We start from the raw sequence: 22,820 nt of genomic DNA, 5'->3' as shown, positions 1-22,820 counted from the left end.
TTCCTCATTTATTACACCAGGTCAACCCATCTCGTGTAATTTATTTATATGTTAAATTAGAATGAAGTCATACAATGCTCATGTTAAAAGGCAAATACCAGGGCGGGCACCTTACATAATTCACTTGTTGTGAGCTCTTGGTGTCAATTCAATTCTATTTGTCGTTTTTTTATGCTTTCTACAGTATCTGGCGAACCATTTTTTTAAATTTTTGTTTATCATTATTTGAATAATTTGTGAGTGAATGTTTAATGAATTTGATAAAATTTCAATAATTATTGCATATACAGTTTAATGCAGTTTCACTGAATAAACCACTTATATGTTGAACAACACTCCTTGCCTTTCATTTATAGAATCTAAATAAAATTCACATCTCTTTTTCCCTCCCACGCGTGGTATCTTGCAACCTTTACATAATCCTTCAGTATTTCCACCAGAGCTCCACATACTTCAGTTACTATTTGAAATATTGCTTGCTTCGAAAAGTGAAATAAATACGCAAGGCTCTGAAATGAATCTCCTGTTGCCAGAAATCAATTTTTGAAAAAAATGGTGATATCATATTTGCCATATATTCAAAATCGGTATATGACATTCGAGTGAAGTTACGGAAGCCAGAGCCTTCTTCCATACTCAGCTCACGTAGCAAGCTATTTCCGCCAGTTTCTCTATAGAATGTTTTTCTTCACCAACGACGAAGACGCCTTTATTTTGCTTGTGTAAACCTTCTAGCAGTAATAACGCAACATTTCATATCATTATTGTTTCTTCGACACCAGACATAACGAACACAACAATACAAGGAGCACTGCAGACGGCGTGAACACGGTGAACACACAACGAGAAATGTTTGCCGCCAGTGTGGACGAAAACGGAGACCAAAAACAAAGTCGGAAACATTTTGCGAAACATCGCCGAAAACAATGTTTCCAACAGAAACATGTTTCCAGTGGCAGTGTGTACGCGGCTTCATATGCAAATAAAAAATCGTGTAATGTTTCAGAACACCCACTAAAGATGACTTGTAAACAAGGCGAAGGGTGTCTGGTTGCACAAGTTAAATAAAAAAACGTAATGTGGAGCATGCAAAAGGCGTTTTTCTCCTAAGCTACTGCAGTCTGTATACAGCTGCTGCGAAAATTCCGCGGCGAGAAAATTCTTAAGCCGAAATTTGCACAGTGGGGGTGGCATGACTATTGTCTGACAATAATAGTAGACTTTGAGTGACCAATGTGTCAATGGTAAGCATAAATTCTAAATTGTCGTAACAAACGCCGTAAGTGTGAATGCTGGGATAGTTCCTTTGATTAGGCCACAGACGACTTTCTACCTTACCTTATTTTGTTAACGTTTTTCTGTAATGTTTCTGACATGTCCGATACCAATGTACTGAGTCAGGACTGCCCAACCTTTTCGATTGCTTGGATCTTATTGGAAGAAGACAAATGTTCTTGGGCCTCAACAATGTATTTCACGCTAAAAACAAAGAAAGATAGAGAGAGAGAGAGAAGAAATACGAGATGGACCAATGATGGAATAATATGTGGTGGGAATTTCATATCGAAGGTATTCAATTTATCATAACTTCACATTAACGGATTTTCCTTTTTCTGTTCGTGTAATAGTACACCCTTGTACTAGTGGTCTATGACTGTATAAACAAATAAAATAAATATGTGGCAAACGGAAGTTCCAGCATTTTGAACAACAGATCGGGCTGTTATGGTATATACGGCGGTATTACGACCTTGCTACGAGGCGCGGAATTCTGATTCAGTCTTTCGAGTTTTTGTGCCAGAAGTATCGTATCCTCATTTTTACCGTCCGTTAACTGTGCCAAAAGAGGTGGCATTGTGTTGAATTTGTCAGTTAGAACACACTTCGATCTTCCATTATCCCTGCTGCACGCCCGAATGGGATATACTACACAGTGGGAAAACAGACAAATTTCTATTTGAAAGTGACGCTACTTTCAGCTCTGTTCCGATGACATTAAGTGTGAACCACCGTCTGTCAATATTATGTCACATTTGAATTACATGTCTCGTAATGTTTCGCAGTTTTTATACATGAATTATGAAAGAGACGTGGTCAAGCTCAGTCACGGTTGTTCAGAATATTCTAATAACTTGAATTTTGGCGTACAATTGCTTAAACACGCCGAAGATCATTAGTAAAAAAAAAAATAAATAAATAAAATAAAAAAAAGACGCCAAACGTGTGTCACATCTTTGATAGCGCTCAAGACAAAAACACAACAGGGCTATGGCATTGTGTTACAGGTGAATATTGACTAACGCTTATATATATATCCAGGTTATGTAGTGTTCCATCTGATTTGATATATGTATGTCACAGATTACTGGGAGGCAAGCAATTGTGTCGGAGCCTGGTACGCAATTTATACTCGCAGCCGTAAGTATTTCCGTTGTAATGTTGACGCAACAATACTCACTTCTGAAAATACGCGACGGAGAGAGAGAGGGAGAGAGAGAGAGAGAGAGAGATATTTACATGTACTGTACTTTATAGTAAAAGGATTTGTTTACTGATTAAAAGTAGTGTTTGTCAGTAATGACAGAAGTTTATGTGTAAAGGGATTTTTATTCCACTGCTGTGAATAACTGGTAAGAAATATATAGTCCCCACCCTTCGCCACACATACACATAAACACACACACACCCACACACACACACACACACACACACATACTCTGGCTACGTAGGGAGACTATTGCAAAGTTTTGAAAGCCTTGTTTCATAAGCTTTCATATGGGAGCTTTTCCGCAGCTGGCCTCAACAATGTATTTTCAAGCTTAGGATTGTGTCACATTCCTGTGGAACTGTAGAAGAGTGGGTATTAAGGAACACAGAGACATTGAAGTATCTACTGCTCATACCACAGACAGCAGAAAATAATAATCTGTTCTGTACATCCGATTAAGAACAGGAACCTTGGGGCATGCAACAGGTTAACTAAAGAAATACAGGTCATAGAACCTTAATATATGTGCTTTATTAACCATATACTGCCAGGGTGCTATTCATATTCGCGACAGATAAATTTACTCAAGTAAATGGAAAGAAAGCTGCTACTTGGGAAACACTGGTTTCTTCTTAGTTGAAGATAGCTTCAGCAACAATACATATTGGGCATGTGTCTGTTCTAAAGCACCATAACTGGCCTCATTTAAACTCATCTGTTGGGAGAATAAATTTTGAGTTCGGAGACAGATTGAAAATAACTTTCACTTCGCTAAAACAGGCAGCCAGAAAGCAAATCTTAGTATACAGGTGCCAAGCAAACAGCCCCCAATTGAAACTGGAGGTGTTCTGAAATTTACAGAAAAATTGGGTGTATAAAGTTGTAATTCAGCCACTTCACAAAGTAGGTTATCCTTGTTGCATTAGAATTTCAGAGGACTTAGGTGTAAGCTTAACGATTTGCTTATTTGTGCTGATGAATTAGCGTTGAGCAAACCAGTTATATAATCTACCTCTCTGGACATGAAGTGACCACTGTTACAGGTATGTCAAATGTTACTGTATTTAAATTAGCACACACACACACACACACACACACACACACACACACACACACACACACACACACACACATCCATCTGCATATACACACACAGGTAGACATGTCTGCTTGTGTCTGTATATGTGCGGATTGATGTGTGTGTGTGCAAGTGTATACCTGTCCTTTTTTCCGCCTAAGGTAAGTCTTTCCGCTCCTGGGATTCGGATGACTCCTTACCCTCTCCCTTAAAACCCACATCCTTTCATCTTTCCCTCTCCTTCCCTCTTTCCTGATGAAGCAACCATAGGTTGCGAAAGCTTGAATATTTGTGTGTGTGTTTGTGTCTTTTTTTATTTTATTGTGTCTATCAACATACCAGCACTTTCTCATTTGGTAAGTTAAAGCATCTTTGTTTGTTGTATATACAATACTATATTATATTAGATTATATTATAGTATAGCTTATTACATTAACTTTTAGAAGCTATCCTGGTGTAATATGGTACACTGCCATGCTTAAAATGTATTCTATAATGTACTGACACTAGTTTATTTTATTATTGTATAATGATTTATGGTGAATAAAATTCTTGATTATTGACTATAATATTGCTGTCATCAGCAAAGATAATTTTTTCATCATAAGTAACACTACTGGGAAAGTCATTGAGGTATAGAAATAGTACTGGTCCTAATATGCTACCTTGCAGAACCCTTATAGTAATGTGTGTTGGTTCTGATAAGTGTTTTACTAAATGTTTGGATCTATTTGAAGTATGTGTTATCTCTACTCTTTGTACCCTATCTGCCAGGTATGATCGAAACCAGTCATTAGCTACCCATTTTATCTCTAATGCTTCTAATTTATTTAATAGAATCTTGTGGTTGACTGTATCAAAGGCCTTAGAAAGATCCAAAAATATGCCTGTGACAGACTCATCTTTATCAAGAGCATCAAGTACAACTTTGTGAATTCTACTATGGCTGACTCTGTATTTTTGCCATTTCGGAAACCAAACTGTGATCCACTTAAAAGTGTATTTATTCAGGTAATTCATTAATCTGTCTTTCACAATTGCTTCTATTATTTTCGAGAATTGTGACAGCAGGAACATGGGCCAGTAATTTTCTATGTCTTCTGCATTACCTTTCTTAAACAAAGGTACAACTCTTGCCTGTTTTAACTGCTCTGGAAATGTCCCTGATGTGAACAGTTTTATTGACTTCATTCACTGTGGTTGGAAGTAACATCATTGTATTTAGTGCAACATTATTTACAAGTGTTATATTTGTTTTGGGGAATTTTTGCTATAACTTCTCTGCAATACTTGAAAAATGCTCTTTTACATAGTTTGCTAAGTGTTGTGGATCATTTATTACCTTATCCCCCTCCCTTTGCAATATGTTATTCTGCATTTGTTTGCCTCTCCCCATTTCCTTTGTTATAACATCCCACACGGTTTTTCCGTTATTCTCTGCATTATATATTATTTTATCGTTAAATGACTTTTTCGCAGCAATCAGCACTTTCCTATAGATCTTTTTGTATCTGTGACAGAAATTTAAGAATTATGGATTGTTGCGCATCTTTTTCATGGGACTGAGGTGTTTAAGTGTTTGGGAGAACTTCTTAATACATGCTGTTATCCATCAGTTTTTGTGAGATGTTGATACAGACATGCATAATTTTGGAAATGCCTTTTCAAAGTTCAGTTTAAATAATGTGGAGAATTTAGAGAATTTCATATTCACATTTGTTTCCTTATACTTCATCCCAGCTTTGTTTTGCTAGTTCTTTTGAAAAATCTTTTATTTTGATTTCTGATAGATTTCGTTTGTAGGCTAGTAGTTTAGGGAATGATTTGGCGCCTGATTTTACTGTTGTTATTTGACAGAGATGGTCTGATAGTCCAAGATCTTTTACAGCTACATCACATTTTTCACTGTCCATATTTGTGGCCACATGGTCAATTACTGATGCAATCATTGTAGTAACCCTTGTTGCACTACTTACAAATAGGGACATGCCAAAACTTTGAAGGATACTTACGAAGGTGCTGCTGGATTCATTTATGATATTGGTGTTGATGTTAATGTCCCCATACAGAATTATGTTGACCTTTGTACTTGAGACTTTATCTAGAACTTCTGTTAATTTATTGAAAAAATTGTCCACACTGCCACTGGGAGATATCTACACACACAAAACGATTAATTTCTTCATGATATCAAGTTAATTCAATAGCTGATATTTCAAAGTGTTTGTCTTCACTTACTGTACTGAGGTCATGTCTTGATTTGAACTGTGTTCCTTTTCTGATATAAATGCATGATTCTCCACCCCTTGAATCAGTTCTGCAGTAAGTGTTTGCCCTTTCATACAATGATGATACTACATGTTGGATTTCTGTGTCTCTACAACAGTGTTCAGCAACACAAACTACTGTGCATTTCAAAGATTCGAGCTCAACTTTTGATAGTTGTATTTTTGTTTTTTATTGATTGCATGTTTTGATGGAGGATTGTTAGTCTGTGAAATGCCCAATGTTACTCTTTCCAATGGTTTGTTTTTCTTTGTGACATCTGGTATGTGTGATATTTGAAGTATTAACTGCTGGAGATACGCTTTAGCCAGGGGAACCTGTTGTCTGGACTTATCCTACCTATGACAACAGCTATTTGAATATGTGTGACCTGAGATCCACCCTCTATACTTTCATGAATCAGCTGTACCAACCTTCCCTTCCCATTTCTGTTTAGGTGTAGGCCATGCCCAGTGAAACCCCATCTGTTGATAATCCATACGGGCACCAGAGAAACATCAGCAAAGTTGGCTGTCCTAGGAGCCATCCCTAACCCCACATTGATTCGCATCACAGCTCCATCGAGGTGTTGTCAATCATGATGCCGATCATAGCTGATTGATTTGGGGGAGGGGACCAAACAGCGAGGTTGTTGGTCCCATGGGATTAGGGAAGGAAGTTGGCTGTGCCCTCTCAAAGGAACCATCCCAGCATTTGCCTGAAGTTATTTAAGAACATCACGGAAAACTTAATCAGGATGGCTGGATGCAGGTTTGAACCGTTGTCCTCCCTAATGCAGGCCCAATGTGCTAACCACTGCACCAACTTGCTCAGTTTGTAATGAAGCAAGCTGGGATAATTTTACTTCCCCTCGTGTTTTGCCATCTGCCTACTTAAAATCGTTTCCCTTTTTTTTTTTTTTTTTTTTTTTTTTTTTTTTTTTTTTTTTTTTTTTTTTTTTTTTTTTTTTTTAACTAATTGCCTTTAACATACGTGAAAATAATCTGCATTTTCATATAAGAGAAAGGTTGGCCCTCAGGTTTAAAGAATTTAACACCAGATCTAATTTTATGCTTAGTTTTATGTATGTAATTAATTATCTAATTTATTTTGACTATTCCTAGTTAATACTTTCATTATAGGGTGAAATCAGTAATTGTTTCGTAACTTAAATTCTATTGTTGATGCATAAACAAATATAAATTCTCTACTAATTATAAACATTTGGAAGATGAAATACTAGTAATCTTAAAGTATCTATTTGGCACTATTCGAAAACATGTTAGCAAAACCAGCCCATCGTTAATTCCAAAGTAATTAACAGTTTTGTCAAAAGTATTGTTTGCATAATGATATTTGTTAATTTCATGTTTTAAACAAATAATTTAGCCTAACTCTTGCAGTAGAAGAAACTGTTAAAAAGACGCAATTTTTCGAGGTATTCAGTTAATTTAATGAGATAAGTTTGAATTGTAATTTCTGTAAATTAAACAATGAACAATGTGTAGTTTCAGGGCCTATTGTTGTGATGATATATAAGGGCGTAATTTTTGGTCACGAGACAGTCAGTCCACGTCAGAGTTTCAGACAAGGAATCTGTGTTGATTAGAATGATAACAATGCATCAACTTAAATGTGGAATAAGTGTTACACAATTAGGCCATGTGTAAAAACAATGACAGTGTCTGCTCCATACGTGCCTGATTATTCTTCAAGAACTGTGAACTTTGTGGTTAGGGTTTACTGCTCGTAGATGTTCAACAGTAAACTATTGTAGCAGCATGTGGATGTTCGACTGCTACCTATTAATGAGGCTTATCAAAAGTTATACAAGCGTGCACTGCCCATATAACTGTGCATTATTAGGGGGTTGTGAACAGTGAAATTAAAGTACTTTGAAACGCAACTGTGCACGTGTTGACTACATTAATTACAGTAGTCAGTGTTGGAATCCACAACCCATTTTTCAGGCAGTGTAGCAACGCAGTACGTCAACACCGAGGATAACAAACGAAGAAAGAAACAAAGCAGGTGGAACCGCTACAAGTGTACTGAGGTGAGGTAGTGGTGTGGGATGATGTGGTGCGAGGGGCGGAGAGAGTCAGGAAGGGGGTTGGGGGGTAAGCGGCTCGTGGGAGAGTAGGGAGCCATCTGTGAGCTGGCTGAGGAGGGGGCAGGTGGCAGATACATGGACACGCGATTTCGTAGACTAGGGCATGAGGTAACAAACAGCATGCAACAGAATTTGTATGCCGCCTGCACCCTCTCACTGCAACCCTAGTAGGCCACAAATGGCTCGCCACTCTCCCAAGAGCTGCTAGATGCTTCCTCCCCTCCAATCCCCTCCCTGCCTCCCGCCTCTCTCCATCCCTCACCCTACTCCACACCCTCAAACTACCCCAGTACGCTCACTGTGGGCCAGGAAACAGCTGACAACTTTATTATGTAAATGCTCTGAGACTGCTGTTGATAATACCTTTGTAGACAAATCTAGAGAAAAAAGTCATATCACAAAACAAATAGTAAATGGGCTATCTGCTCATGATATGCACCATCTTATGTTAAATGTTGAAGCATGTCAGGATATAAAATATATTAAATCTGAGTACAGGAGGGTAATAAGTCAGTAAACAATTGAAAATTTTAGGAGACTGCTCAAAAACATGAACTTGATAGATGTTTACAATACTTCTGACTCAAATGGGAAATTCAGAGCATTCATTAGTAATTTTACTTTCTGATTTAAAATTCCCCTCCCTTCCCCCCCCCCCCCCTCTCCTCCCCCCCCCCTAATCCCCACCCTCAACACAAGCAGGTAACTCGAGTCAAACAGAAGTCTAAAAATATACCATGAATTATACAACTAATAAAGTATCATGTTGGACAAAAAGGAAGCTGTATTTACTATCTAAGAACAGCTCTGGTGTTAGCAGTGTAGTGCAATACAAAGAATAGTGCAGAATATTGAAGCAAGTAACCTAGAAATCTAAGCAGCTTCATTATGACAAAAAGATAATTACACTGGGCGATAAAATAAAAGCTATATGGGATATAGTGGAGACAGAGACATGTGGGGCCAGTAAAGAAGAGGAACCGATGGCTCTAAGAATGAATGAGACATTGGTGACAAGTGCACATAGTGTTGCAAACCTCTTATATAAGTATTTTGTTTCTGCTTCTTAAACCAGTACTTTGTTTCTGTTACTGGCAGCTTTTAGTTATCAGATGCAGTAAACAGTGCAGTGGAATGACACTTCTCCCAAAGAAGTAGAATTCGTCATAAAATCCTTAAAATCAAAATATTATTGTGATTATGGTAACATATCAATGAAGTTAATCAAAGAATGTTCAAGTGAGTTCAGTTCTATCTTAAGTTATTTGTGTAATCAATGTCTTATCAGTGGAGCATTTCCAGACTGGCTAAAATATGCTGAAGTTAAGCCTCTTTACAAGAAGGGGGGTAAAGAAACACCATCAAACTATCGATCAATTTCACTTTTGTGAGCTTTCTCAATAATATTTTAAAACGTTGTGTTCGAGCGTCTTCTTAAGCATCTGATTGCGAATAATATAGTGTCGAAGTCACAGTTTGTATTCCTTAAGGGTTCCAATAGAGAGAAGGCCATTTACACGTACAATGGGACTGTACTTAATTCATTGGATAGCAAATGAGAGGGTATTAGGATTTCCTGTGACCCGTCAAAAGCCTCTGATTGTATGAACCACAGTATTCTCTTAAGTGGGTCCTTCCAGATCAAAGGGACCAATATTAAAAAAGAGTCCCCACTCAACCACCTCAAAATGTAATGAAATTTAGTGTTGAAGGTTCTATATGGTCTTTCATAGTTATATAGTAAATTTCAGTCCAGTATCTTCAGTGGTTAAATTTTTAGGGTTTTTTTAAAGAGAGGTTACTAACCTTCACATCACATTCAAAGGTGCAAATGTGCCAAGTTTGCTAGGCTTTTTTAAAAGTTCTAGCACACATTTGGTCATTTGCTTAACCATACATAGACAACTTTTTGTGCTGAATCGCACCATGGCAAAAATTTGTGATTTTGCCTCACCTATGTATAGATACAAGCTTCTAAAGTGGTTGAAAAATTCATCTGCTATTCTGTGAGCCATGGTTTGACCAACCACTGCTACTTTTCATATGAACACTTCACACCAAAGCTTCAGAGAGTTATTCCTACCTGTGATGTCTATATATGGATCAAATTTAATGAACACTGGATGCCTGGAAGGAAAGATATGCATCTGCAAAGTGGGCCAAAATTTTTTATGTGCACAGATGGAAAGAGCATGCTTTACGCTTTCAAAGCTATATTATTTAACTTCTGGATCTTGCATATTGATGAGTAAGAATACCTATTCAAAAGTAGGGAAAATGGATTATTGATAAATACAAAAAATTAATACAATTTGAAATTGTAAATAAAAAATGTGTAATTGTAATGTCTTTAAATATAGGATTTGCCTGTGGTTTAGGGAATGTGAATAAGAAGTGTTTTCACATTATTTTACAGTATAGAATATAAAATAATAAAACCTGAGAAAATGCTCGTAAGATTGTAAAATCTAGAAGATCATACTGGAATGCTATGTTGCTTTGGAATGTTTTATCCCTACAAAGCATGGTGGTGCATATATGCCCTGTCATTTAGTTTCTATCAGCATTATAAAGCATCAATAGTTTTTAAGGCTCTATCCTTGCAGCAGTGATACATTGCTGAATCACCAATTTCACTTGTTGCTTTCATTATTGGCAGTTTTCATTGTGTCAGTCTTCTGTGTGGTGTAATCTTTGGCATTGACATTGTACAATCTTAGTGTTGATTATTGAGTGCTTGAATAATCAATCATCATTGTTGTTGCTGAAGGTAAGCACTAAAACAATATGTTTTGATAGCCCAAATTCTATATTTTGGCCCAGTTTCTAAATTTCATATACAAACAAGACTGAGTCTTCTATGCTTCAAACATGAATATTTATGAGCTTTATAAATTGCTTGTTATAGCTTAATAAACTATTGTATAAAATGAACCAAGAGACCCCTTCACCCAACTACTTTGGTGGATCAGATGGAACTGATTGATGTAAGTCATCAGCATTCTATTACAATGAAAGTCAACTACAATAAGTTAAGGAAATGTTACCAATGGACAAGGAGCTTCTGCGACTTAGGTCTGGGCTTGATTTAACTGAAGATGTCCAGATGTGTTAATATCAGAACGCCTTGTTGATGACAAAATTTTAGTGCCTGCAGAAGACTTGCCGCAACCCATTTGATAAAGAAAAACATGTAGCCGAGAAGGCTTTAACAGCAGTAACCATTTGCAATGTCTGATAGGTTGAAGTTACTGACTAATTTAGTTTTTGAACCTGGTCAGAAAATTTGTACCAAATGTAGAAATGAAGTGGCCCAAAAAGGATCATCCACCAGGGTAAGCAAGAATCACCATCCACTGAAGACATGGATGTTGTTGATGCTTGCTTCATTGCTAATACTTCATTATCATCACTTGGAGAGTCACCATTAAAGCTTCGTTGGATCAGCAAAAGGGATTCAATAGGATACATAAAGCACAAAGTTCTGAATGCCCAAGGCAGCATTACTAAGGTAATTGCCACAGCTGCTGCTGTGAGCCAAGCAGATATACAAGACAAATGGAAGACTGCCAGAAATATAAAGATATGGATATATTAATTGAAGAAGTTAAGCTTAAGCTTCAGGCTTCAAGAAATTGCAATAAAGTTCAAATTTTGACCCTGCCCCCAAATAGCTGGACTATTGAAAAAATGACTAAAGAATTTGCTGTTTTGACTAAAATGGAAAATAAGTGTAGGAAACTAAAGGTGGAAGATGGGATTTTAGCAACCCTCTCAAACCGAAAAGGGAAAAAGCTCAGTGGTGAACTAAACCAAAATGTCCTCACTTTTTTTAGAGATGATGAGTTTTCTTGTTTACACCCAGACTAAAAGGATTATGTTGCAGTGAGAGTAAAGGGGAAAAAGATTCACAAGCAGAAACAGCTGCTCCTTTGAAACCTGAAAGAAATGTTCAGCTCTTATTGTAAGCAGTATGGAAATCAACTGAGCTCCTCAAAATTTTGTGTGCTCAGGCCAAAAGGTTGCACTACATTGGTGCTTCTGGATCACATTTAATATGTATATGTGCAATTCATCAAAATGTCAAATCAATGTTGGCTTGAGAAACATCCCTCCAACATGATTACAGGGTTTTGAGGAAAAAAATTGATGCAGTTTGGAATCAAAAGATTGTATGCTGCAATGTTTTGAGGAATGTCCAGGAAAAATACAACTAGAGACTTTTCTTGAAGACACTTTTAAAGACTATGACCCTGAAGAAACAATGTAATATCAGTAATGGGTCCACATTGACAGACACACATTGGAGACATGTCAGAGAACTGCTGAAGATTTCATTGAGGCAGTGATTTTTGAAATTACTGGGTTAAGAAGCCATCACTTTGTGACAAAGCACTAAAATTTACACCTTAAGCAGCTAAAAAGAAATCTTGCAGAAAATGAATTAATTATGTTGATGGCTTTTGCTGACACTTACTCATTTGTTGTTCAAGATGCTGCACAAGAATTTCATTGGGTGAATAGTCAGGCCACATTACGTCCATTTGTTATCTATTTTGGTGAAAAAGAATGTCAAGAGTATTAGCATCTGTATGATGAGCAACTGTCTCCATCATGATACCATTGCTATCCATGCCTTTCAAATAAAGTAAATAGCATATTTAAAGACAAAGATTGAAATCATTGTGAACATTTATTACTGTAGTGATGGCTCAGTTGCTCAATATAACAATTTCCAAAATTTCACCACTTTATGTCTGCACAAAAAGGATATTGGCATCATTGCTGAAGGGAATTTTTTTGTGCAAGCCAAAGCAAATCACCTTGTTATGACATTGTGGGAACAGCAAAAAGACTAGCAGTCTGTGCTAGTTTGCAGAGGCCCTTGGATAACCAGATATTGACTCCACATGATTTATTCAAATTCTGTGATGATAGTATTCCAGGCATAAAGTTTTTTAATGTACCAAAAGAAGATGTTGAAAAAATTCAGCCTGATTAAGAAACAAGGTTTGTCACAGGACATACAATATCTGGAACAACAGAAAAACACCAGTTTAAGCCAATTAATTGTAATCAGCTCAGAGTACATGGAGTTTCAAATGATGCTACAGCATTCACAGTTAATGCCTCTGAAGCAGATGAAGAAATTGCAGCAACCTCAATTGCGAGTTTAAAACCAGAACACGATGTTGCATGTATGTACAACAATTTTTGGTGGGTTGGAAAAGTGTGTGAATTTTCACATGAACAACAAGATGTCCTTACCAGCTTTATGCACCCACATGGTTTTGCTCATTCCTTCCACTGGCCAACTGCTAAAGACACCTGTGGGATTCCTGAGCAATGTATTTTCATGACTTCAAAAGCACCACCACCACCACCACCATCATCAGGAAGACAATAGTTTCCCTCAATCTGTCCTTGTCAAAATTGTAGAAGTATTTAACCAAAAATGGAACTGACTCTTTAGTGTTTTTGTTTTGCAAGTTTGCTGTGTTGTGTATTACGCTTGTTTTATGGTATATGTTAAAATAATGTTTGAAACTGATTTACATACTAAAAAAATTAACTGTGGGTCATAATGAGCAAAATATTGCACCTTTCAATCTTCTTGAAGTGCTAAAATAATAACTTTTGAAATGTATTCTTACCCATCAATATGCGAGATCCAGAAATTAAACAATATAGCTTTGATAGCTTAAAGCATGCTCTTTCCAGCTGTGGCAAGAAAAAGAGGATTGAACAAGACACAGTTGAGATATTGCCCCCCCCCCCCCCCCCCCAAAAAAAGCCATAAAATTTGCACATAGAAAATTTTGGCCGACTTTGAATACACATATCTCTTCTTCTAGGTGTTCAATGTTAATTAAATTTGATCCATATATAGACATTATAGGTAGGAATAACCCTCTGAAGTTTTGTTGTGATTGGTTCATACGAAAAGCAGCAGTGGTCGGTCAAACCTCGGCTCACAGACTAGCACGACAAATTTTTTAACCACTTTAGAGGCTTGTATCTATATATAGTTGTGGCTGAATCACAAATTTTTGCCATAGTGTGATTCAGTATAAAAAGTTGTCTATGTATGGTAAAGCAAATGACCAAATGTTGCTAGAACTTTTAAAAAAACCTAGCAAACTTGGCACATTTGCACCTTTGTATGTGATGCAAAGATGAGTAGCCTCTCTTTAAAAGCCCCTATAAATTCAACCATTAAAGATACTGAATTGAAATTTGGTATATGACCATCAAAGATCATACAGAACCTTCACACCAAATTTCATTAGATTTTGAAATGGTCGAGTGGATGGAATAACCCAAGTATCAATAGTGTATTCTTAGTATATTATGATGTCTCTTCACTGACAGTGCTGCAAAATGGTTTGAGTCTTACCTAACTTACAGGAAACAAAGGGTGCCATTGTGAAATACCTGTGGAGTAAGCAGTCATCTTCTTCTGATTTGGTATTAATTATGCATGGTATTCCTCAAGATTTAATCTTGGGTCTGTTGCTTTTCTGGTGTACATTAATGACCTCTTGTCTAAGTTTGACTGCAGATGTTACAAACATTGAAATAAAAAGCAAGTCATGTAAAGATTTAGAAATGGCTGCTAATCAAATTTTCATTGACATTAATAAATAGTTTAAAGCTAAGTTGTTGCCATAAGACTTTGAAAGAGACCCACTATATGCAATTCAGAACCTGTAAGAGATTTCCTTCCAGCATGTGTGTAACACTTAAGACATGCAAGTGGAAGAGGTTGACAGTGCTAAATTTATGGGATTACAGCTTGATAATAAATTCAGGTGGGAAAGGCATACCACAGAATTGCTGAAGTACCTAAACATGTCTGTGTTTGCAATGTGAATGATGTCACATGTAGGAGATATAAATATGAAAAAACTTGCATACTTTGCTTACTTTTATTCAATTATGTCATACTGGTCCCCCCCCCCCCCCCATGAACCATGGACCTTACTGTAGGTGGGAAGGCTTGCGCGCCTCAGCGATACAGATAGCCATATCGTAGATGCAACCACAACGGAGGGGTATCTGTTGAGAGGCCAGACAAACGTGTGGTTCCTCAAGAGGGGCAGCAGCCTTTTCAGTAGTGTCAGGGGCAACAGTGTGCATGATTGGCTGATCTGGCCTTGTAACACTAACCAAAATGGCCTTGCTGTGCTGGTACTGCGAACGGCTGAAAGCAAGGTGAAACTACAGCTGTCACTTTTCCTGAGGGCATGCAACTTTACTGTATGGTTAAATGATGATGGCATCGTCTTGGGTAAAATATTCCAGAGGTAAAATAGTCCCTCATTTGGATCTCCGTGAGGGGACTACTCAAGAGGATGTCGTTATCAGGAGAAAGAAAACTGGCATTCTACGGATCGGAATGTGGAATGTCAGATCCCTTAATTGAGCAGGTAGGTTAGAAAATTTAAAAAGGGAAGTGAATAGGTTACAGTTAGATATAGTGGGAATTAGTGAAGTTTGGTGGCAGGAGGAATAAGACTTTTGGTCAGGCGAATACAGGGTTATAAATACAAAATCAAATAGTGGTAATGCAGGAGTAGGTTTAATAATGACTAAAGAAATAGGAGTGTGGGTAAGCTACTACAAACAGCATAGTGAACACATTATTGTGGCCAAGATAGACACGAAGCCCATGCCTACTACAGTAGTACAAGTTTATATGCCAATGAGCTCTGCATATGATGAAGAAATTGATGAAATGTATGATATAATAAAAGAAATTATTCAGATAGTGAACGGAGATGAAAATTTAATAGTCATGGATGACTGGAATTCAAGAGTAGGAAAAGGGAGAGAAGGAAACATAGTAGGTGAATATGGATTGGGGGTAAGAAATGAAAGAGGAAGCCCCTGGTAAAATTTTGCACAGAGCATAACTTAGTCATAGCTAACACTTGGTTCAAGAATCATAAAACAAGGTTGTATACATGGAAGAATCCTGGAGATACTAAAAGGTATCAGATAGATTATATAATGGTAAGACAGAGATTTAGGAACCAGATTTTAAATTGTAGGACATTTCCAGGGGCAGATGTGGACTCTGACCACAATCTATTGGTTATGAACTGTAGATTAAAACTGAAGAAACTGCAAAGAGGTGGGAATTTAAGGAGATGGGACCTGGATAAACTGACTAAACCTGAGGTTGTACAGAGTTTCAGGGAGAGCATAAGGGAACTATTGACAGGAATGGGGGAAATAAATACAGTAGAAGAAGAATGGGTAGCTTTGAGGGATGAAGTAGTGAAGGCAGCAGAGGATCAAGTAGGTAAAAAGACGAGGGCTAGTAGAAATCCTTGGGTAACAGAAGAAATATTGAATTTAATTGATGAAAGGAGAAAATATAAAAATACCGTAAATGAAGCAGGCAAAAAGGAATACAAACGTCTCAAAAATGAGATCGACAGGAACTACAAAATGGCTAAGCAGGGATGGCTAGAGGACAAATGTAAGGATGTAGAGGCTTATCTCACTAGGTGTAAGATAGATACTGCCTACAGGAAAATTAGAGATCTTTGGAGAAAAGAGAACCACTTGTATGAATATCAAGAGCTCAGATGGAAACCCAGTTCTAAGCAAAGAAGGGAAAGCAGAAAGGTGGAAGGAGTATGTAGAGGGCCTATACAAGGGCAATGTACTTGAGGACAATATTATGGAAATGGAAGAGATGTAGATGAAGATGAAATGGGAGATATGATACTGTGTGAAGAGTTTGACAGAGCACTGAAAGACCTAAGTCGAAACAAGGCCCCGGGAGTAGACAACATTCCATTAGAACTTCTGACAGCATTGGGAGAGCCGGTACTGACAAAATTATACCATTTGGTGAGCAAGATGTATGTGACAGGCGAAATACCCTCAGACTTCAAGAGAACATTTTGCCTTAGCAGCAGACTTCTGTTCAAAGATCAATGGTGTTATGCCATTCACTGTACAGAACTGTGTATAGGGCCTAATGTTTTTTCTTGAAATTTGGTGAGAGTCTATTTGTAGAGAACCAATTAATAATTTTCAGGAAGACATTATTTACAATTTCCTCAGCTGATTCCCATTTGTTGGGTGTGATTACTATACTTGTATCGTCAGCAAAAAGAACTAGCTTTGCATCTTCACGAATATAGAGTGGCAAGTCATTAATATATATTAAAAACAATAAGGGATCCAAGACTGAACCCTGTGGAACATCATTCTTGATACCTCACAAGTTATAGTCTTCTGCTGATTTTTGCAGACTATCTGTACTGTTAATTTCAACCTTCTTCATGCTTCCAGTTAAATATGAATTAAACCATTTGTGCACTGTCCTATTTGTACCACAATACTTAAGCTTATCTAGAAGACTTTTATGATTCACAGACACAAAAGCTTTGGAGTGATCACAAAATACCCCAATGGTTGTTGTTCAGTTATTCAAAGCATTTAATAGTTGATCAATCAAAGCATATATAACATTTCCTGTTGAAAAGCATTTCTGTATACCAAACTGACATTTTGTTAGTACTTCATTTTTACAAATATGTGATGCTACTCTTGAATACATTACTTTTTCAAGAATTTTGGATAAAGCTGTCAGAAGTGAAATTGGGCGGTAGTTGTTAGCATTTTATGCAATTATTTAACAAGAGTGTATTTCAGTCTGTCTGGAAAAATGCCCTATTTCAGTGAGCTACTACATATGTAGCTGAGAATCCTATGTATCTGTTAGGATCAAGCTTTTAGTACTCTGTTGGACATGGCATCAGTTCCATGTGAGCTCTTACTTTTGAGTGAATTAATTATTTTCCTAATTTCAACAGGAGAGGTGGGTTGAATTTCAATTTGATTGAACTGCATAGGTATTGCCTCTTCCATATATTGTCTGGCATTTTCTAATGAAAGCTGGATCCTATTTTCTCTACAACATTTAAAAATGATTATTAAAAATGTTTGCTGCTTCTGACTTCATTGAGTTTGATAGAAATACAGCCCTCCTGTGCCCTTGGTTGCCCTGTTTCCCTTTGAACAATGTTCCAAATTGTTTTAATTTTATGATCAGATGTGCTAATCTCAGACATAAAGCACGTACTTTTGGACTTTACTTAATACAGTGCAGTAGTTTTTATAATGTTTCATTGTTTCTGGATCATTGCTCCTTCTAGCTGTAAGATAGCTGCTGGCCGCTAGTGACAAGAATAAATCGTGTCTTAAGTGCAATAAATTAATAAAAACCACGGAAATATTCGTGATCTGTGGATTATGGTGTAGAAAACAGTTTCACAGTGATTGTGTTGGTCTAAGCAACAGTGAAATACGTCTCGTGAGAAATTCGAAAGAGCGAATTAAGTTTTGTTGTGAAGCATGCGAGTCTGCCTTACATGTTCAGCTGACGAAAGAGGTAGGAACTACAAAGGATTGGGAAGCTGTACAATAATTAAGGGAAAACGCGTCAAGTGCAGAAGTGAGTAATATTAACGAGACAAAAAGCTACAGCCACGTTGTAAAAAATAGTGTTTGTAATTATGGTAAAGGAGAAATCGAAAAGTTAAATGAACGATTAAAAAGTCTTCAGCTAGTTGCTGATATACTGAGACGAGATATCACTAAACTTGAGAACGAAAACCGTGAGTTAAAAACATTGGTTGCGAGCAGTAAACGCCAAAAGAGCATAAACAACTTAAACACGCATTCCAGTGAAAGTAATGGTCAAAATTGCGTAAATAGGCTGAACTCAACTGCCAGCGAAAGTAACGGTCAAAACTGCGTAAATAGGCCTAACTCAAATGCCCTTCAAAGTGAAAACAGTGGCCTAAAGTGTGTAAACAATTCAAAAACTATTTCTCGTGTAATGCCAAACAAAGTGACTAAAAAAGTGCCTTGCTCACAACGAAATACATGGAATAAACCTAATCTCGTGTGCACAAACAAGTTCAGTGTGTTATCAGAAAACAGCAGCAGCTCCATAAACATTGAAAGTGAACAAGCCACTTAACGTGAAGAGAAAAACGTTGTAAGGAGCTGCTAAAACATCGCCAACAGCCAGAAACGGCGAACAAAGAAACACAATGTGCTTTTTCTAGCGGACAGCCATGGAAGAAAGCGAGCAAATATTCTACAGGATGTGAATACGGATCTTCGTGCAACTGGCATCGTAAAACCTGGTGCGAGGACAGAAAATATTGTTGATGGCATATCAGAACACAAGAATACAACAAGGGACAGTGACTTTGTTGTTTGTGTGACTGGTGCAAATGATGTAGCACAAAATGAAGCCAAAAAGTGTATAACAGGTTTGAAATTTTTTTTATATGTAAGTAAGGTGAAAAACACTATTGTTGTGACGATACCTCATAGACATGACTTGAACTATAATTCATGTGTTAACAAAGAGATTCGTAAAACAAATATTAAAATCAAACTACTATGTTCCATTTATGCTAAATGCAATGTAGTGGATATTAGCAGACTTGAAAGAAATTTGCACACTGAACGTGGTGAGCATCTAAATTACCATGGGAAAACATTTTTGTGTCAGGAGATAAACCAAGTTGTAAATGAAATACGAGCACGCAGCAGCCTTGTCTTAAAAGACAGTCCCACAGAGCATGACTGTACACCTCCTTTTTTTTAGAGAAAACGACATTACAGACGAAGGAAAGTTAGAAACCACGTAAGTAGAAACTAGAGCAGTCTAATTCATTCAGATAATTGTGAAACCCTAGATCTTGTAGCGAAAGTAAATGAATACAGAAGATTCTGTGAAAGTAGAATACCATTATGTAGCAGTGACAGTTTCCTCCTCCTTCATATAAATGTACAATCTCTTAGGTGTAAAATCAATGAATTACAATATTGGCTCGATAAAATCAACTGCATTGTTCTATGCATCAATGAACACTGGATGAAAGACACTGAAATAGACTTGTGTGTTCCTCTTGGATATTCGTTAGTTACAAGCTACTGCAGAAAAAGTATTACACATGGTGGGGTCTCAATATATGTCAAAAGTGACCTTGAATTGCATTACTCAGTTATAGACCTTAGTAGAATATGCCTTGAAGCTACAATAGAAGTAGCCAGTGTGGTAATGCATGAACAGAAAACTGTAATTGTCTCAGTCTATCGAATCCCAGGCTCTGATGAGATAGTATTTATAGAAAAAATTAATACTTTAATATTGTTGTTGTCAAAATATAAACAGCATAGAATTGTAATTGTAGGTGATATTAACATAGATATAAGGGCAAAGAGAAAAAATGTAATTCATATGATTAACACTCTGAAGTCATTAAACTATTACTGTCTCAATGAAAAATCCACTAGACTGAACGCATGCCTTGATAACATAATTAGCAATGTACAAAGAGACTCCATACAATGTGATGTGATAGAATTAGGAATATCAGATCATGCAGGGCTACGGCTTCAAATAGAAAAGTCAGCCTTCAGTTCTACAGAGAGAGAAGTGACATATAGAATTCTAGGTGAATCCAATGTAAACAATATGATAAACCAGTTAAAAGAAATGGATTGGACTCATGTAATGGATAACAAGAAAATGATTAATAAATGTTTTTCCATTTTCCTGACAGAGATCAAGCATATAGTAGAAATGACATGCCCCTTGGTAACCAAAAGGTACCAGAGTAATATTACTCATCAGCAACAAAATACTAACAAGTGGTACACCCCACAACTAAACAAACTCAGAATACTGCTGATGATTATAAAAAGACAAATCTCATAACAGTGATAGGGACAAGGAAAATTACACTAAAATGAGAAACCTTTACAGATTAGAAATAAAAAATGCTAAGTGCTGTGCAAATGATGAATATATTTTAAATTCTAAAAGTAAATGTAAAGCTGCCTGGACTGTCATTAAAAGGGAAATAAATAATACCAATAAAGAAAGGAGTATCCCTATTGACTGCAATATTCTCAATGAATATTTTGTAAATTGCGTCACCACCCCACCCATCAATTCTGCCTCTGATGCAGAAGCATTGCTCACTTGTGCAAAACAGACAAGAAGTGAGAAGTTCACTTGGACCCGAATCACATTAAATGATATTCATAAGTCAATAAACAAATTAAGTAATTCCAAAACAGAAGATTATTATGGTCTCAGTAATCTCATCATTAAATGTATAGCAAAAGAAATTGAAATGCCACTTCTCTCACTATCAAACAGAGTACTTGATGAAGGAATATTCCCCGGCTGTCTTAAGCTCACAGTTACATTGCCTGTGTATAAAAAAGGTGAAAGAAACCTCCCAAATAACTACAGACCCATTTCAATAGTACCAATCATATCCAAGTTAGTAAAAAATTGTGTGCATAAGCAGATATACAGGTATTTTGAAACCAACAAAATTTTAAATGAACAACAGTTTGGCTTCAGGTCACACCTATCAACTGTAAAAGCAGTAGAAGCTTTGGTAAGCAATGTTTATGAAGGGTATGAAAAAAGGGTATTAATGTCTAGAACACTTATTGGCCTAAGTAAAGCTTTTGACTCGGTGTCACATGACATACTCATCAAAAAGTTAAAATACTATGGCATTGAAGATGACACACTCCGACTATTCAGATCTTATCTAAGCAATAGGTTACAACTTGTATATGCAAATAAGCAGAGGTCAGAAATGCTCCCTATAGAAAGAGGAATACCCCAAGGCTCTGTTCTTGGACCTTTTCTGTTCATTGTCTATGTTAATGACTTCTCGAATTACATACCGTGTAAGAACATACTATATGCTGACGATATGACATTAATAAGTACAGGAGATAACTTACAGAGTGTACTGGACAAAAATAGAGAAATGATGCAAATGGCTAATTACTGGTGTCAGGCTAACCAGCTGTGCATAAATCAAACAAAAACAGAAGAAATAATATTTAATCTCAAAGTAACTAAAAATGAAAACAAAACAGTGAGATTACTTGGACTAATCATAGACCAGAAGCTCTCATGGGAAGGACACACCAATTATATATGTAGTAAACTAGCACGAGTCTTTTCTTATTGTATAAATTAAGAAACAGTGTGAGCAAGCAATTGCTACTCCACTCATACTATGCTTTTTTTCATTCCCAACTGCAATATGGAATATTGCTTTGGGGTAACTCCCCAGGGGCTGAATGTATTTTCAGATAGCAGAAGAGAGCAATCAGGTCCATGGAGGGGTTAGCACCCAGAGAGTCCTGCAGAAATTATTTTAAATCTCTTGGCGTAATGACAGTGTCAAGCATGTACATATATAACTGTCTAATATATGCCAGAGAAAATCTGAAAAAATTGAACATCAGATGTGATGTGCATGCACACAGTACAAGAAACAGTCACCTGCTGGACTTGCCTTCCGCAAGACTTGCTGTAGTCCATAATAACTTTGAGTATTTAAGCATAAAATTTTTCAATAAGTTACCATGCTCAGCTCGTACAGTACCACTAAATAAATATAAGAATACATTGCAAACCTGGCTAAAAAACAACGAATTCTATACAACTGAATTCTTAGAAACTAATCATAAAAATATATGTTTTACCTAAATATAATAGAAGGAAACATTCCACGTGGGAAAAATTATATATAAAAACAAAGATGAGGTGACTTACCGAACGAAAGCGCTGGCAGGTCGATAGACACACAAACACACACAAACATACACACAAAATTCAAACTTTCGCAACAAACTGTTGCCTTATCAGGAAAGAGGGAAGGAGAGGGGAAGACGAAAGGAAGTGGGTTTTAAGGGAGAGGGTAAGGAGTCATTCCAATCCCGGGAGCGGAAAGACTTACCTTAGGGGGAAAAAAGGACAGGTATACACTCGCACACACGCACATATCCATCC

At 36.8% G+C, this 22,820-nt stretch overlaps 1 protein-coding gene across 3 annotated transcripts in view; it reads left to right on the top strand.

Annotated features, from left to right (window-relative positions):
• Positions 1 to 2,224: 2,224 nt before the first annotated feature.
• Positions 2,225 to 22,820, top strand: part of LOC124777303 (succinate dehydrogenase cytochrome b560 subunit, mitochondrial) — a 92,685-nt gene continuing 72,089 nt past the window's right edge. The window contains exons 1-2 of one of the 3 annotated variants that reach the window (XM_047252654.1): positions 2,225 to 2,285; positions 2,362 to 2,418. In XM_047252654.1, coding sequence (XP_047108610.1) covers positions 2,269 to 2,285; positions 2,362 to 2,418 — 74 coding nt within the window. In that variant the 5' untranslated portion in view covers positions 2,225 to 2,268. Of the gene's footprint in view, positions 2,286 to 2,361; positions 2,419 to 18,860; positions 19,252 to 22,820 lie in introns of those variants that run through there. The other 2 variants (XM_047252656.1, XM_047252657.1) reach the window with 2 other exon arrangements.

The sequence above is a fragment of the Schistocerca piceifrons genome, chromosome 2, assembly GCF_021461385.2.
Source record: "Schistocerca piceifrons isolate TAMUIC-IGC-003096 chromosome 2, iqSchPice1.1, whole genome shotgun sequence".
In the NCBI taxonomy this organism is placed as follows: Eukaryota; Metazoa; Arthropoda; class Insecta; order Orthoptera; family Acrididae; genus Schistocerca; species Schistocerca piceifrons.
Note: the sequence above shows the minus strand (reverse complement) of the source record. Positions and strands in the feature narration are given on the sequence as shown.